At 42.8% G+C, this 18,053-nt stretch overlaps 1 protein-coding gene across 1 annotated transcript; it reads right to left on the reverse strand.

Moving 5' to 3' along the window:
- Nucleotides 1–1,383: 1,383 nt before the first annotated feature.
- On the reverse strand, nt 1,384–17,243 carry LOC136145470 (uncharacterized). Its single transcript, XM_065903794.1, has 4 exons — nt 17,164–17,243; nt 2,811–3,167; nt 2,110–2,638; nt 1,384–1,398 (listed from the first exon to the last, which is right to left on the reverse strand). Exons 1-4 carry the CDS (start codon nt 17,241–17,243, stop codon nt 1,384–1,386), a joined length of 981 nt encoding a protein of 326 aa, XP_065759866.1.
- Between the last annotated feature and the right edge of the window lie 810 nt (nt 17,244–18,053).

Here is an 18,053-nt window from a genome sequence, read left to right on the forward strand (position 1 = left end):
GCACACTTTCTATTTAATTTCTATGCAGAGTACATCATGCAAAATGCCAGGCTGGATGAAGTAAAAGCTGGAATCAAGACTGCTGGGAGAAATATCAACAACCTCAGATAAGCCAATGATACCACTCTAATGGCAGAAAGTGAAGAAGAACTAAAGATTCTCTTGATGAGGTTGAAAAAGAGTGAAAAAGCTGGCTTGAAACTCAACTTTCAAAAAACTAAGATTATAGCATCTGGTCCCATCACTTCATGGCAAATAACAAGGGGGAAAAGTGGAAGCAGTGACAGATTTTATTTTCTTTGGCTCCAGAATCACTTCAGATGGTGATTGCAGCCATGAAATTAAAAGACACTTGCTCCTTGGAAGGGAAGCTGTGACATACCTAGACAGTATTAAAAAGCAGAGACATCACTTTACTGACAAGGCTTGTACAGTCAAAGGTAGTAGTCATGTATGAATGTGAGAGTTGGAGTATAAAGAAGGCTGAGTGCTGAAGAATTGATGCTTTTAAACTGTGGTGCTGGAGAAGACTCTTGAGAGTCCCTTGGAGCAAGGAGATAAAACCATTCACGTCTAAAGGAAATCAGTCCTGAATATTCACTGGAAGGACTGATGCTGAAGCCCCAGTACTTTGGCCACCTGATGTGAAGAGTTGACTTATTGGAAAAGATGCTGATATTGGGAAAGATAGAAGGCAAAGAAAGAAAGTGGTGGCAGAGAATGAGATGGTTGGATGGCATCACTGACTCATGGACATGAACTTGAGCAAACTCCAGGAAACAGTGGAGGACAGAAGAACCTGGCATGCTGCAGTCCATGGTGTCACAAAGAGCTGGGCACTACTTAGAAACTGAACGGCAGTCCTCGAGCAGAGTAGAGACAGCCGGGCACTTAGGGAGATACTCAAGTTTAAAGTATACATTAGCGGTGTTCACATGATGGAATGTTCCCCAATGTGTCTGGCCCCAGTGTCTATGTCTCCAGGATGAGCCACAGCTGTACTAGCTCTTTAGGAGACTCTCCAAGACCAGCAGATAAACTTCATATTCCCTGTGGAATTTTCAATTATTGAAATTGTACTGAAAGAAAAGCATAAAATGGTAATGAATTTTGAGGAGGAGGGCAATTCTTTTGGGTCAAGGTGATGCTGGTAAAGCTGGTGGTGAAGATGGTCTTCCATCTCTCTGTGAATGTAATTCAAGAAGTCCTGAAATTTACAAGCAATCTGAGGACTCATGCGCCTGTAAACTAAAATAACCCAATGTTTAAATGGTTAAATAAAATATACATCAAACAACTAAAGAAAAAGTAGAAAAACTTGAGGAAACATAGAGACTTCAGGTCAGTGTAGAAATACTTGAGGAATGAAGGTGACATACTGGGTCATGGTAGCTTCCCCTGGGGAAAGAGAGATCGTGTGTCAGGTTGTACACTCCTAGGGTTTTAGGGAGACATCCAAATTCACAGTAAATGTAAGTGAAAGATAAATGATATATCTCAGGTTGTGATTAAAAAATAAACAACCCTAAACTTGAGGGCGACATCCTATGTAAGAGTAGACACTCCTAGGGAACTGGGGAGTCAGAGTAGAAATGAAACACTGGGGAAGCAGTGGTATTTTCAGTTTGCATTAGATTCCCCATGAGACCGTAGAGGCACCCCTGGCCTGTAGGGGAAGGGAAATGCTGGCAAAGTTCCTGTTATCCATTTCAGTGCATCCAAATGTGTATTTTCCCCCACAGATAATACAATAGAATAATAATAATAGAATCTTCCCTCAGGAAGGCTAGACTTCTACAAAGTCTCCTTTGTCTGTGGGTTTCTGCCCAAGTGAGTGACAACGTAGGTATTAGGGTAGACGTTGCTGATGAAAGAGCGAAACACCTCAAGCCAAAGTGGGGACACTTGGGGGATTAGACAACTCAGTTTAGTGTAGGTATACCTGGGAAATCAGGGAGATACCCCATGTCAGGTAAACACACTTGGGTAACTAATGAGATACCTTGATTCAGGGTAGAAACACCTGGGTAGTTAGAGAGATGTCATAGTTGGTGTTAGAGACGTCACAGTTAGAGTTAGAGACGTCACAGTTGGAGTTAGAGACGTCACCGTTGGAGTTAGAGACGTCACAGTTGGTGTTAGAGACGTCACAGTTGGTGTTAGAGAGACGTCATAGTTGGTGTTAGAGACGTCACAGTTGGTGTTACAGATGTCACAGCTGGTGTTAGAGATGTCACAGTTGGTATTAGAGACGTCACAGCTGGTGTTAGAGATGTCACAGTTGGAGCTAGAGACGTCACAGCTGGTGTTAGAGACGTCACAGCTGGTGTTAGAGATGTCACAGTTGGAGCTAGAGACGTCACAGTTGGTGTTAGAGACGTCACAGTTGGAGCTAGAGATGTCACAGCTGGTGTTAGAGATGTCACAGCTGGAGTTAGAGACATCACAGCTGGTGTTAGAGACGTCACAGCTGGTGTTAGAGACGTCACAGTTGGAGCTAGAGACGTCACAGTTGGTGTTAGAGACGTCACAGTTGGTGTTAGAGACGTCACAGTTGGAGTTAGAGACGTCACAGTTGGTGTTAGAGACATCACAGTTGGAGTTAGAGACGTCACAGCTGGAGCTAGAGACGTCACAGCTGGTGTTAGAGACGTCACAGTTGGTGTTAGAGACGTCACAGGTGGTGTTAGAGACGTCACAGGTGGTGTTAGAGACGTCACAGTTGGTGTTAGAGACGTCACAGTTGGAGTTAGAGACATCACAGTTGGTGTTAGAGATGTCACAGTTGGTGTTAGAGAATCACAGTTGGCGTTAGAGATGTCACAGTTGGTGTTAGAGAATCACAGTTGGCGTTAGAGATGTCACAGTTGGCGTTAGAGATGTCATAGTTGGTGTTAGAGATGTCACAGTTGGAGTTAGAGACGTCACAGTTGGTGTTAGAGACGTCACAGTTGGAGTTAGAGACGTCACAGTTGGTGTTAGAGACGTCACAGCTGGTGTTAGAGACGTCACAGTTGGAGCTAGAGATGTCACAGCTGGTGTTAGAGACGTCACAGTTGGAGTTAGAGACGTCACAGTTGGTGTTAGAGACGTCACAGTTGGAGTTAGAGACGTCACAGTTGGAGTTAGAGACGTCACAGCTGGTGTTAGAGACGTCACAGTTGGAGCTAGAGACGTCACAGTTGGAGTTAGAGACGTCACAGTTGGAGTTAGAGACGTCACAGTTGGTGTTAGAGACGTCACAGTTGGTGTTAGAGAATCACAGTTGGAGTTAGAGACGTCACAGTTGGTGTTAGAGACGTTACAGTTGGAGTTAGAGACGTCACAGTTGGTGTTAGAGATGTCACAGTTGGTGTTAGAGAATCACAGTTGGCGTTAGAGAATCACAGTTGGCGTTAGAGACGTCACAGTTGGAGTTAGAGACGTCACAGCTGGTATTAGAGACGTCACAGTTGGTGTTAGAGACGTCACAGTTGGAGCTAGAGACGTCACAGCTGGTGTTAGAGACGTCACAGTTGGTGTTAGAGATGTCACAGTTGGAGTTAGAGACGTCACAGTTGGCGTTAGAGATGTCACAGTTGGAGTTAGAGACATCACAGTTGGTGTTAGAGACATCACAGTTGGTGTTACAGATGTCACAGCTGGTGTTAGAGACGTCACAGTTGGTGTTAGAGATGTCACAGTTGGAGTTAGACACACCTGGGCAGTTAAACAGGCACAATAGTTCAAGGTGGGGCTTCCCTGGTGACTCAGTGTAAAGAATCCGCCTGCAATGCAGGAGCCGCAGGAGACTCAGTTTCAATCACTGGTTTGGAAAGATCCTCTGGAGGAGGGCGTGACAACCCCCTCTAGTATTCTTGCCTGGAGAGTCCCATGGACAGAGGAGCCTGGTGGGCTATGATCCATTGGGTTGCAAAGAGTCAGACATGACTAAGTGACTTAGCATGCGCATAACTGGGGAATTAGTGTGACATCTAAGGTCAGATTAGAGGCATGTGAATTAGGGAGATTTCCTTCTTCTAGGGTTTTATGTGGACATAGAAGGTCAAGATAGACATACCTGCGAAACCAGGGAGACATCCCAACTCTGGGAAGACACACATGGGGAATCAGACTTCACAGGTCAATGTGAATACACCTGCAAAATTAGGAACACATCCAAGTTCAGGTTATACATACCTGGGGTTCTAGGAGGACATCCCTGTTCAGTGTAATTGGACAATTACACATCTGTGTAATTGGACAAATACCCCAGTTATGAACAGACAGACCTCAGTGGTTAGGAAGACATGTAAGATTGGTGTGGCCACACCTCTAGAAACAGGAAGGCATCTCAGGTCAGGGTGGACATACATGAGGTGTTAGGTAAACAGAACAAACCAAGAGCACACACCAGAGGGGAACTAGGGAAAATATTTTATTTTCTTTTTTTCCAGGTTATTTTAGACATATCTGAAATCTTAGAAAGTTATTCAGAGCATCTTGGCAGCATAAGACATTGGTCCTTCTTGTCCCTCTTTTAAAACATCTAATCAGGCATCCATCACAAACAAAAGTGCTTCTAGGAGGTGTGGGATATAGCATCATACACCAAAGGATCCAGGAGGAGTGTCATCCAACTGTGCATCACGTATGCGCTGTGAAATCAGCAGGAGCTAGCTAACCGGTCCAAGGTGTCTCAGCTGCTGTTGGGGAAAACCTAGAGAGCATCACCTTGGGCAGAAACCCACAGACAAGGGAGACTTCATAGAAATCTAGCCTTCCTGAGGGGATTCCAGAATGTCTTTGGGGAAAAATACAAGTTTGGATGCACCAAAAAGGATATTGAGGAAATTTGCCAGCACTTCCTCTCCTAAAATGACACTGTAGGGTTAAACTAGTTGGAGGTGATGTCTTCCATTGGGAAAGGGAAATCGGTGAGCAAGTGATAGGCTTCTAGCTGCTGCCTGATGCTGCTGGAGAAATTTGTTTCTCTCCAGTAGCACCCAGAGTACTGAGGCAAGACCTTGTGACTGGGGACAGAAGGAGATCTGGGAGAGGCAGATAAGCATGTCAAAAGGTGCTAAAGGGGTGCAGTTCCTGCTGACTGCACTCAGCACGTCCACCCTCCAGTCTCTGGAAGAACCTCACTTGAGGATCCTCCAACACCTTGAGTACTGAGTGCACACACACACACACATCTCCCCCACTCTGCCACTGGCTCCTTATGCATGTTCTCAAGTGTGGCAGCAAGAACAAACTCCAGTACACAAAGTGCTTTCAGAAAAAAGACCAGGGTTTGAAGGCAAGGGAAAATCACAAATGTGAGCTTTAGCTCCACCTTCTGGGAAACAAAACAGGCTTCCAGGGACCTGTCTGGTGAGTTGTTGTTTAGTAGCTTAGTCATGTCCGATTCTTTGTGACCCCATGGACTGCAGCATGCCAGGTTTCTCTGTTCATCACCAACTTCTGGAGTCCCTCTAAACCCATGTCCTTTGAGTCAGCGATGCCATCCAACCATCTCATCCTCTGTTGTTCCCTTCTCCTCCTGCCTTCGATCTTTCCCAGCATCAGGTCTTTTCAAAAGAGTCAACTCTTCTCATCAGGTGGCCAAAGTATTGGAGTTTCAGCATGAACATCAGTCCTTCCAATGAATATTCAGAACTGATTTCCTTTAGGATTGACTGGTTGGATCTCCTTGCAGACCAAGAGACTCTCAAGAGTCTTCTCCAATACTACAGTTCAAAAGCATCATTTCTACAGAGTTCAGCTTTCTTTATAGCCCAACTCTCACATCCATACATGACTACTGGAAAAACCATAACTTTGACTATACTGACCTTTGTGGTCAAAGTAATGTCTCTGTTTTTTAATATATAGTCTAGGTTTGTTATAACATTTCTTTCAATGATCAAGCATCTTTTAATTTCATGGCTGCAGTCATTGCAGTGATTTTGGAGCCCAAGAAAATAAATTATTTCACTGTTTCCATTGTTTCCCCATCTATTTGCCATGAAGTGACGGGACTGGATGCCATGATCTTTGTTTTTTGACTGTTGAGTTTTAAGTCAGCTTTTTCACTCTCCTCTTTGACCTTCATCAATAGGCTCTTTAGTTCTTCTCTCCTTTCTTTCACGAGGGTGTCATCTGTATATCTGAGGTTATTGATATTTCTCCTGGCAATCTTGATTTCAGCTTGTGCTTCATTCAGCCCAGCATAAAAGCTAAGAAAAGATGTAAAAGCTTAAGAATTCAGACATAAGAGGGAACAAGAAGAGTGGGGTAAGTATATCCACATACTCATGGTGGGGGGAAAAGCCCAGATTTCCCCAGAATTTCAGGTGTGATTAAGTATTTTCCACTGGGTGGTAACTAGAAAAGGTTTGAAGAAGTATCTACTATTCCAGATGTGAGAGAAGTAGCACAAAAATGCAGTTAACGTGAAGAATCAAGGAAACATGTCATCATCAAAAAGCAACAATAATCCTTCAAGAACAAATGTGGTTTTGAGAATGTCAATGTTCTACCAGAAAACACAGAAAGACAATTCAACAAAATCAGAAAAACAACACACAAACAGAATGAGAAATTTAGCAAAAAGAAATCATAAAAGAAATGAATTCTGGAACTGAAGAATTCAATGAGTGAAATGAAAAATGCAATAGATAGTAGATAGTAGTAGATAAAATGGAAGATAGAACTGGTGAGCTAGAGCATAACAATTTTGAAATAGCCCAATCAGAGGAGAAAAAAGAATGAAAAAGAGTGAAGAAGGTCTATGTGATCTATAGGACTCCAGCAAATATTAGAAAAATTGCAGTCAGAAAAGGAAGAGTATGAGAAGAGGTAGAAAATTTACTTTAAGAAATAATAGCTGAAGCTTCCCAAATCCAGGGAGAGACTGTTAGCTTCACCATCCTACTATCTCAATGCCAAAAGACTTCTCTAAGACACATTACCTTTGACTTTTGACAGTTTTATTGTAAAGAGAAAATCTAAAAGCAACCAGAGAAAAATGATTGTAACCTATAAAGGAACCCTCGATGGGCAATCATCAGATTTTTCAGAAAAACCCTACATGCAAGAAGAGAGTGGAATAAAATATTAAAAATGTTAAAAGAAAAAAGAGAGAGAAAACAAAAATATATATTAAAATAAATGAAAATGCAAAGTCTAGGAGAGAAGTTTATAGCAACAAATTCATATGTTCAAAAAAAGACCTCAAGCAAACCAGCTTTACATCTCAAGGAATTCTAAAAATAAAACACACTACTAAGCCCAAAGTTAGCAGAAAGAAGGAAACAACAAACATAGAATGGAAATAAATAAATTAGAGATTAGGAGAAAGCAGAGACCTAAGAACTGTTTTTTAAAAATAAAATTGACAAAACTGTAGCTAGACTAAGAAAAAAGAAGATTCAAAATATAAAATCATAAATTTTTGATTTTATGATTTTGCTGCTGATATTACAGAAAGGCATGATCCTATAGAACAATTATATAGAAGGAACAGCTGATAATAAAGAAATACATGATACTACAGAACAATTTTATAGAAGTAACATATCTCAACATAATAAAGGCTGTATATAACAAATCCACAGCTAACAGCATACTCAATGGTGAAAGACTGAAAGTGTTTCCTCTAGGATCAGGAAAATGACTAGACAGTTCTTATTCAATGCAGTACTGGAAGTCCTAGCTAGAGCAATTAGGCAAGACAATGAAATAAAAGGCATCCAAGTCATAAAGGAATAAATAAGACTGTCATTATTTGTAGACGCTGTAACCATATATATATAGAACATCCTCAATATTTAACCCCCAAAATTAGAACTAATCAATGAATTCAGTAAAGTTGCAGGATACAATATCAGATGCAGAAGTCAACTGTGTCTTTATATGCTAATGACAAAACATCTAAAAAAGAAACAGAACTATCCCATTCACAGTAGCAGTAGACACAGCTGGGGGTGTGGGGAATATCCCAGGACAGTGTACACATAAGCATGGTATTAGGAAGATAGCCGAAGACCGGATGGATGCAACTGAGATATTAGAAAGAGACCCCTTGCCAGAGTTAACTAGGGAAACATATCATATCAGAGTAGATACACATGCAGTGATATAGGGTGACATCCTGAGTCAATGGAGACCCACCTGGGGAGTCAGGGAGACTTTCCAAGTCAGTGTAGACTCGCTTGAGGAAATAGGGGGGCATCCCAAGAAAATGTAGACACAGGTGGAGAATTAAGGAGATATACTGGTTAAAGGGTAAACACACCTAGGAATTAGGAAGAATACTCAGGTCAGTGATGATGTACCTGGGGAAGAAAGGCGAAAGTAGATCAGAGCAGACGAACTTGGGGTACTAGGGCTATGAGGTCAGGGCAGATACAACAGGAGTTTGGTGTTACCCCAGGAAAGAGTAAACATAACTAGGGAACTAGCGACATGTGCCATGTCAGGTTGGAAACACCCTCGAGTGAGGAAGTCTCTCAAGTTCAGGGTAGACACACCTGGGAATTAGGGATACCTCATAGGGCAGAATTCACACACTTGAACAGGGAGACAGCCAAGATCATTGTAGACACACCTGGGAATTAGGGTGGCATCTCATGTTAAGGTAAACATAGCTCAGTAATTATGGAAATATCCCAGGTCTGTGTATATGCAACTTGGGAATTAAGGAGACATTCAAGGTCAGGGTAGACACATCTGGGAAACTGAGACATCCAGGTCAGTGGTAGATATTCAAGCACTCAGGTGTTTCAGAAGCAACCAATGTCAGTGTAAACACACAATGGGACTTAGGAACATCTGACATGCGTACAGACATACCTGAAAAACTAGTGAAACACCTCAGGTCAGAATACCCGCATCTAGGAAATAAAGGAGATACCGCAGGTCAGATTAGAAAAAACTGGATTATTATTCAGACTGTTACTAAGACAGCATTGGTCAGAGTTGACACAGTTGGGTATTTGGGAAGACATCCCAGGTCAGAGTAGACAGACCTGGGTTGTTTAAAGAGAAATCAGGTTAGAAAAGACACTCATGAGGATATAGAGACACATCCTAGGTCATAGCCTGGAGTAGGAAATAGCAACCCACTCCACTATTCTTGCCTGGAAAATTCCATGGACAGAGGAGCATGGAAGGCTCCACGGGGTCTCAAAGAACCAGATACAACTGAACAGCTGAGCACACCCAGGTCATAGCAGAGAAGTCTGGGGAGGTAAGGAGTTTTCGCACCCAGTGAATGAACATCATCATGGGCCATAATCCCATGATTAAGACAGAGCTGGGTATGGAATTCGAAGGGGATTCTGAGGGTGAGAGAGAAGACTCTGCTCCCTGGAGGAGGGTGGGGAGATCCTCAATGATGTACAATCAGCGCCCACAGCATCAGTGTCAGGGTTGGGGGGACCAGCCACCTCCTATGAACCTCGGGTCCTGAGTCATGATGGTGGCAAAGATAATCAAGTTACTAAAGGAGGAAAAGAAATCGCTGTGGTACAGAGGCTATTCCACCGCATTTAGAGAAGGTGGTAGTAAAACCTCTTGTCTGACTTTGCACCATGATCACTGGTGCTTCTAGCCTCACAGAACTAGTATTTTGTCATGGCTGAAACTCCATGGTGAACAAGACAAACAGTGTACCAGGCATGGTCCGGTTAGGGTCATGAAGGTGACTCAAGATACTTCAAATGAAGGAAATGCAGTCCAAGTGGATTGTATCTGGTGGTGGATGGACTCAGAAAACAAACAAGGGGGAGTGAGACAAACTGGAGTTTAGTGATTACAGGAAGTCATAACCACTTGTCGCCATCTTGGGATGCAGAGAGAAAGATGCAGGGAAAGCTGCAACCTTAGGAAAGACGAAGATGCTGGCAGGAAGCCAACCAAATTTACTGAGGTGGCAAAAACAGAGAGAAGTGGGTGTTCTGGTTTCTCCCTTTCCCATCTTCCTGTATCCAGGCAACTTGTCCCATTGGCCAATGGGACACAAGACTGGAAACACAAGACAATGTGGCCAGTGAAACTTCATCCCTGGGAAACAAAGGAGAGCAGAATCACGGAATAACAGGTCTGTGGGCAAAACTGAATGACCCACACACTCACGTATCTCCATGGTCTTGGCAAAGTGAGCAGACTTTCCTGTGGCTTCAGAATACTGTCTTGAAATGCATTCCACTGATCTCTAACCTCATTCAGATCACCTTGATACTTTTAAAATGTGGATCTCCAGGGCAGCACCTCTCCTGAGTCAGACTCCATGGGCAGGATCCTAGGGTCTGCATGTTAACAAGCCTCCAGGTGACCACCACACTGACATTTCAGAGCAACTGCTTCAGAGTTGCATTCTCCAACTTGCCTGATGTACCTGGAACTGTTCTGAAATGTGCAGACCCTGCATCCCTACCCTTGGAGATATGGATTCAGGACATCTGGGAAGACATCAGGAGCCTGTACTTTAAACAAACGTGTCCCCCATTCTGATTGTGCAGAAAACTGGGGAAGCTGCTTTAGAAGACTGCCCTTAGATGGTGCTAAACATCTTCAATCAGAGACAAGAGGACATACCATCAGTTTCTTGGGGCTGTGATAACAGGTAACATCACAGCAGGTCCTTGAGATCTGGGGGCTGTGCTGCTGCAGCGGGCCAGGTCAGAGCATCACCTTCCTCCTGGGCAACATTTGCCACTGGTGCCCCTGGGGTGCTGGATGAGCAAGGACTGTGTCCTGGAAACCCTTTTCCAGGTTACTTGCAGGAGCTCAGTTATAGGAACAACAGAGTAGCTAGCAGGGAGCTGAGACACACTTGACTGTTCAGATTGAATAATATCCTTTCTGAAATTCCACTCACAGCCTCTGTTGAGCTGCAACACTAGCCCCTGAAATTAGTCTGAAATTAGTCCTGAAATTAGTCTCCCAGCTCACCAGACGGCATTGATCCTTTCTCTCACCGATTTTTTCTCTTCTGTTTTCAGTGTTTTACTCCACTTAAAAAAAATTAATTGTCTAAAAGTTGCAAGATTGAGGATTGCTAATAGAAATGAAAGGCATCAATTAATCCAGCTCCCAGAGGTGAGCACCATTAGAAGACATACACAAAGCCAACAGACATAGGAAAAGATGCTCAACACCATTAATCCTCAGGGAATTGTAAATCAAAATCACAGTAAAATACCACCTCACACTTGTCAGGATGGCTGTTATCAAAAGTCAAGAGATTACAAGTGTTGGTGAGAAGTGGAGAAAAGGGAACCCTTGTGAACTGTTGGTGGAAATGGAAATTGGTGCAGCCACTATGGAAAACAGTATGGAGGTTCCTCAAAAAATTAAACATAGAAATACCATTTGATCTACTAAGATCCACCAATATAATTTCTGAGTATATATCCAAAGGTAATAAAATCACTATTATCTGCAAAAGAGATATTTGCACCCTCCATGTTCATAGCAGCAGTATCCACATTAGCTGAGATATGGAAACTACTTAAATGTCTGTCCACAGATGAATGGATAAAGAAAATTTATATATTTTACTATATAATATATATATATATATATATATATATAGTGAAATGTTAGCATTTAAAAAAAAAAAGAAATCTTGCCATTTACAACAACATGAATGAACCCAGAGGACATTATGCTAAGGGAAATAAGCCAGACACAGAAAGTCAAAATTACATAATCTCACTTCTATTATTATTTTTAAAAAGCAGTACTTCTAATAACAGAGGTAGCATGGTAGGTGCCAGAGGCTGGGGGGAGGTAGTCATAGGGAGTTATTATTTAATGGGCAGAGCTTCAATTTGCAAGATGAAAAGAGCTCTGGAGATGGGTGGTAGTGATGGTTGCAAAATAATATGAAGGTACTTAATACCATGGAACTGTACACTTAAAACAGTTAAGATAGTAATTTTATATTCTATATATTTTACTACAGTAAAAAAATTGAAAAAAATAGGTTGATGCATAGTTTTTCAGTTATTCTATATATACATCAAACAGAATATAAGAATGTGTGTGATCTGTGTATATGTGTGTACATATGTAACATGTATGCATATATAATCTTTCAGTGCACTGGGATGACCTCACTACTTTCAGTAACTATTGCTCAGTATTTCATGGCATGATTTTGCTGTAATTTATTTCACAGAATTCCTATTGGTAGAATTGCTTGCTTTTGCTTTTTTGTTCAACTTCATTTCTCTTGCAGTTCTGCCATGAATAATTCTAAAAATACTCATTTGTGTAGCTCTAAGAGAGATGCTATCCAGGACTGGCTGACAGCAGGCTCGGGAATTAGATGCATGGTTTCAAACTCTGACTCACATACTTATTAGCTCTGGGACCATGCACAAATTACTTAACCTCTCTGTGTCTCAGATTTTCATCTTTTATGGGGGATGATTAGAAATAGTGTTACATAATGAGGGTAATGTGAGATTAAATTATCAGCATCCATAAGGCATTTTACAACACTGCCTGCTTCATAGTAAATATTCACTAAGTATTAACTATGGTTTTGTCACTTGTGAGAAATTTTCTGGTAAATAACTACCAGTAGAATCATTGCATAGAACCAGATGTATATTTAAAATATAATATTCATTGCCAAACAAACAAACAAAAAATCAGTCCATCAACTTGTACCTTGTACTTGTACCTCTCCCCCTACTCCCTTGACAATCTGCAAATTTTCGCTAATCTGAGACACTTTTTAATCACCCCATTTTGCACCATGATGCCTGCCTGTTGACTACTATGTGAACTATGAGCTGGAGAAAAATATCAGGTGGCTATCACAGCCATCTAAGTGAGAGGTGATGGTGGCTTAAATAAAGGTGCGGAGGGGAGAGAAAAAGCAATGGAATGATATAGGAAATGTTCTGGAAGGTGATTTGGCAGCATTTAATGTTGGACTAGCTGTGGTAGTGAGAAGAAGACTCAGGGGTGACCCCCAGATTTCAGACACGAGAAACTTGGGGGTCACTTCATAGCCCTTAGAAGGCTTTGGAGGAACCAGAAATGGAAAGGGATAGAGGTAAGGTTTCAGTCTGATGAATTGGAGAGGTGGTTTTACATTACATTACAGTGGATAAAGTGTATACTCTGAGTACCAGAGAATTAAATGAGGTAGTTTATGCAATATGCAATATGCTTATGGCTCAGTAAGTGATCACTAATGTCATCATGGTTAAGGGAGCTTTCCTGGAGGAGACGTCAAGTAGTCCACTGGATACACAATTGTAAGGCTCTAAGGTGGAGATGTAGCAGTTTGTGATATACTGGTATTGAGGCCATGGGAGGGCATCAGGGGTGGCAAACTAAGCCCTAGTAGGTAAATCTAGCTGTCTGTCTAATGTAAATCTGGCTGTCTGTCTAATGTAAATCAAGTTTTATTGGCACACAGTCATGCCTATTTATTTATGTACCACCTATGGCTGCTTTCATTCTACAAAGGCAGAGATGAATAATCACAACAGAGATTGTATTGCCTGCACAACCTAAAATAGTTACTATCTAGCCCTTTATAAAGAAAGTTTACCAATAGCTGGATTATAGTTCTGAGCAAGAATGTACAATGGAGAAAAGAGGGGCAAGTCTAGGACTCGAGGGGCTTCAGTATTTAGACGGAGCACTTAGATGCTGTCAAGGGGCAGTTCAGACGGAGTGTCCAGGGGATGGGAGGAAAGCTAGGAAAACCTAAAGATAGAAATCAAGCAATGGGAGGATTTCAATAAGAGAGGGGCCAGCACACCCCTCTGCACCACGTCATTTCATCATTCTTCTTCTGATGATGAAATCTCTCTGCAACTCCATCTCTAAGGCAGAGGAGACACTCTCAGTCCCCAAGACTTAACATATTCTTCATTTAAGAGATGATCTCAGCCTGAGATGAAAATCTCTTGGCTTCAAGGCCAAATGGTCAGGGCAAGAAAGGGTCCTGGTTAGACTGGCGCATGTCAGGTGGTTCAGCTGTGCCAGGAGGGTGGGATCAAGCTGTGGGCACATGGCAAAAAGTCCACCACTGATTGTCTGTATCCTCAGGGCCCAGCTACACACTTTCTAATGGCCACCTTCCCCCAAACTTTACCAGGGGCTTTCCTTTATTTTTAGAGCTATGTTGCAGTGGAGAAATTCATTCACTGTTGCAATTCCACAAGGCAGGCCATTAACTTATGCAACTGGCCCTCAGAAATTCAGGCCTCAAGCTATAGACAAGGTCACAGAATTTTCCCCTCCAGCCAGACAACCTCAAATTAAAACTGAGTCTTTCACACTGTTCTTCAGTTCATGCCAGCAGAACATAGTTACACTTGACTACTAAGTCACTGAAGGTTAACCAGTCATGGACCTATTGTCTGAATCTCTCACCCTCACATGTATTTGCATCACCATCTCCTTCCTTCCCACACTGAGCTGGTGGAGGCTCAGGACTGCCCTCCTGCCAGGACAGTAAACATCCTTTTTGAGCAGAGTGAGTATGTCTGATTAATGCCTCTGCACTGTGTTGCCTCAAAAAGCAAAAATTGGTATCAGGAATGGGGCAGTGCTCAGAAGACTCTGTCAGCCACAAATTGGCACTTCCATTGGCGCTTGCTACCTACCTCTCCAAGGATTAAATCATGTGCTGCTGAGGCTACTGATTTTCAACATCCACTGAAAGGAGTTCAGGGTGGAGAGCAGAAATGAGACACTCAGTGCTCTGGGGAAAACTGGTAGAACAGGTCTTCAGATAGTTATTTCTAAGAGCCAATTTTATGAGCCCAATTCTTGTATCTCTTTGTATCTAGAAAAGCAGTAAAATCCTTCGCAGTGATGACTGTTGCTTGTGACTAGCAGAAACCTTCTGCAAAAAAAAATATGTGCTTGGTTGCAGGTACCCTCCTTTCAGCAAAATTGTATATATACTGACCTTCCTCCCTACCTCTATGGAGCAGTTTCTCAGAGTTACCTGAGGTGTTATCTCCCAGGCTATAGTCCTCATTTTGCCCCAAATAAAACTTGATTCACACTCTCATATTGTGCATTTTTTTTAGTTTAATTTTTTAAGGATGGTGATTACATGCTGACCACAAGCATGTGGACTCCAAACTGGTTGAAACCAGAAAGTTGATGATTAAGATTCCTGAAACATCACCCTGTTACCACCAACCTATCAGAAGAAAGGCATACACCCCGCTGCCCTCACTTCAAACATTGTCTTTAAAACAGCTTCCCTGAAAGCCATCAGAGAGATCAGGTCTTTTGAACACAAGTTGCCCATTCTCCTTGCTGGGTACCCTGCAAATAAACACTGTATTTTTCTTCGCCACAACCTGATGTCAGTAGATTGGCTTTGCTGTGTAGCTGGTGAACAGACCTGAGTTTGGACTGGTAACTTTCCCTTAACTATTAGCATCTGAGAGATAAAGACCAGGGAGTAAACATGTGTTTCCCTCCCGTGAAATCAACAATCTCCTTGCTAGTACCCCACAGCTAGCTCCCCCTGTTCTCATCTCTCAGATGCTGATAATTAAGGAAATGTTACCAGTCCAAACTCAGGTCTGTTCACCAGCTACACAGCAAAGCCAATCTACTGACATCAGGTTGTGGCGAAGAAAAATACAGTGTTTATTTGCAGGGTACCCAGCAAGGGGAATGGGCAACTTGTGTTCAAAAGACCTGATCTCCCTGATGGCTTTCAGGGAAGCTGTTTTAAAGACAAAGTTTGAAGTGAGGGCAGAGGCGTGTATGCCTTTCTTCTGATAGGTTGGTGGTAACAGGGTGATGTTTCAGGAATCTTAATCATCAACTTTCTGGTTTTAACCAGTCTGGGGTCCACATGCTTGTGGTCAGCATGTAATCACCATCCTCCACTGGATGGGAGTCTTAGTTTCTGCAGAACAATTCTTAATATATGCATGAGATTGTTCTGTGTGTCCCTCCAGAAGGAACTAAGACTCTGCTTTATCACTGAACTAGTGTTTAAGCCATCATTACTTTTCTTGCTTGACTGCTTTTCCTTTGTTTATTCTTCCCTCACTTCTCTAATTAGTAACTGCTTGAGTCTGCTCTTTGGAACACAGCGGAGGCCTAGGAGGCTGAAGCCTTTTTCTACAAACAAGAAACGGGGGACACCAAGGGGCTTCTGTACCAAGGAAGCCCTTGGAGGGTCCAGCTTGGTTTCAGTCCCCCCTTTTCCTTGATACTCATCAATCCTGAGAGGAACAAGGGGGTAACAAGAAACGGAACAAAATTTTGGATACAGAAGTAAATCATAAACTCTGCAAGGGAGTTCAGTCTTAGGGGAACTCGATTTCGGGAATGAGAAGACTCAGGACTCACCTTTGCTCTCCAGATTAGATAACAGGGTGAAAGAAAAGATGCTCCAGGAGATTTTGTGGTTAAGGATGGGGAATTACAGCTGTGATTTATGATGGAGACTGCACTTCTGCACCCAGCTAGAGGAGGGTGGAGCTGGGCTGCTCACCTTGTTTCATCCTGAGCCCCCATCTCCCTGCTGTGCACCTGTCAGGCCTTGCACTGCCCCTCAGACTGGCCGGGCTCATTCCTGCACCTTCTGGACATCAACTTGAACGTCTGTTTCCTAACACTTGGGTTCTCATCACAAATGTCCCCTCCTCGGTGAGACCCCCTGACCCTCTGTCACCTCTCAGTCACCCTTCCTCACCCAGTATTTTTCTGTAGAGCACGTCAGACTTCCTAGGTTCCCAGGCTCCTGGACTTCACTTTAGCAGAGCCTGGCTGCATGGGGGTAGCAGGTGTGTGTGTCAGGGGAACGGGTAACCTGCCTGACCCCAGAGCCCTGAGCAAGGAGGGGTCAGAGAAAACGTTTGCCTTCCCCTCCTCATTCCCTCTGCTCTCCTGCTGGTGCCCTTGATATCCAAACCCTGCAGAGGCCAGAGGAGGGGGAACCTGGAGATGCTGCCAATGGAGGTCAGTGGTTAGCCTCTCAGACAGGGCAGGGTAGAGGGGGTATGGAAGATGAACGAAGGGAAGAATGAAGAATCCAGGGCAGAGAGAATGGGGTGTCTCTGCCCCTCTTTCCTCTTGCACCCAGCCTGCTACACCCCAAATGCCTCAAAGCCAGACCCTTTGCTGAAGCAATCTCCTGCATGCAACCAGGTTTCACACTCAGGCCATCTTTGCTGCCCTCACCTCTGTCTGCTTCCCGTCTCCAGCTCACTCCAGTTGGGGACAGCTGCCTCTTTGAAAATCCACAGCAGGTCCTCCTGCATGGGGCTCCTGAATACCCAGGACCTACTGCAGAAGTCAAGGTTCTCAGAGCCTGAGAAATACAGTCTCCTTCCCTCCCGCCTCATTCACTGGAAAACAAGAAACACCACAAATTTTCTTTTAGAAATTAATATTCATTAAAAATCTAATAATGTGAATGTATGGTTGCATTTGAGGGCAAATTAAACAAATAAATAACCCTTAAGTTTCTAAACGTGTTGTCCTTAAGTAGAAATATCTCCAACTAGATTTCCATGCTTCCTACTGAATTATTTACGTTAACTTTACTCAGTTCTTAGTCTTAATTTTAACAATGCTGGCACCCTTCCTATGCAAAGTATTAACTTTTTATGCAAAACACATGAATTTAATGAAAGTTCAGTAAGTTCAGAAAGTTCAGTAAGAAAGTCATATTTTTTAAAGAAACTTTTTAATGATTCAGCAAAGTTCTGACATAAATCACCATTTCTAATAGAGGGCAGAATCACAATCAGTTCATTCCCAACTGGAAGGGTCCATGGAACTCCAAGTGGGCTCAGCCTGTGTGAGTTTCTCTGTGGGTTTGTACCCTTGCGGAATTTTACCAAAATATCAGTAGGAGGTGTTCTGGAGCTGAATCCTGGGTTCCTGATGTTACCAAGTCCAAGCTTGCTCTGCTCATTGCATGACAGGATAATACATTGGAGACAAAGTGTTAAGGCAAGGAATACAACTTCATTCAGAAAACCATCAGACTGAGAAGATGGCATACTAATGTCTCAAAATAACTATCTTATTGGAGTCTGAATGCCAGATTCTTTTATAGAATCAGA

The sequence above is a fragment of the Muntiacus reevesi genome, chromosome 13 (assembly GCF_963930625.1).
Source record: "Muntiacus reevesi chromosome 13, mMunRee1.1, whole genome shotgun sequence".
Classification (NCBI taxonomy): domain Eukaryota; kingdom Metazoa; phylum Chordata; class Mammalia; order Artiodactyla; family Cervidae; genus Muntiacus; species Muntiacus reevesi.

What these genes read in the sequence shown, in the direction of transcription:
- LOC136145470 (XM_065903794.1), bottom strand. Translation starts at nt 17,243, where the DNA reads ATGCAGGAGGACCTGCTGTGGATTTTCAAAGAGGCAGCTGTCCCCAAC. An exon ending in GAGACGGGAAGCAGACAGAG is followed by an intron (nt 3,168 to 17,163) that starts GTGAGGGCAGCA and finishes TGACGTCTCTAG; the next exon opens with CTCCAACTGTGACGTCTCTA. An exon ending in CCAACTGTGACATCTCTAAC is followed by an intron (nt 2,639 to 2,810) that starts GCCAACTGTGAT and finishes CTCTAACACCAG; the next exon opens with CTGTGACGTCTCTAGCTCCA.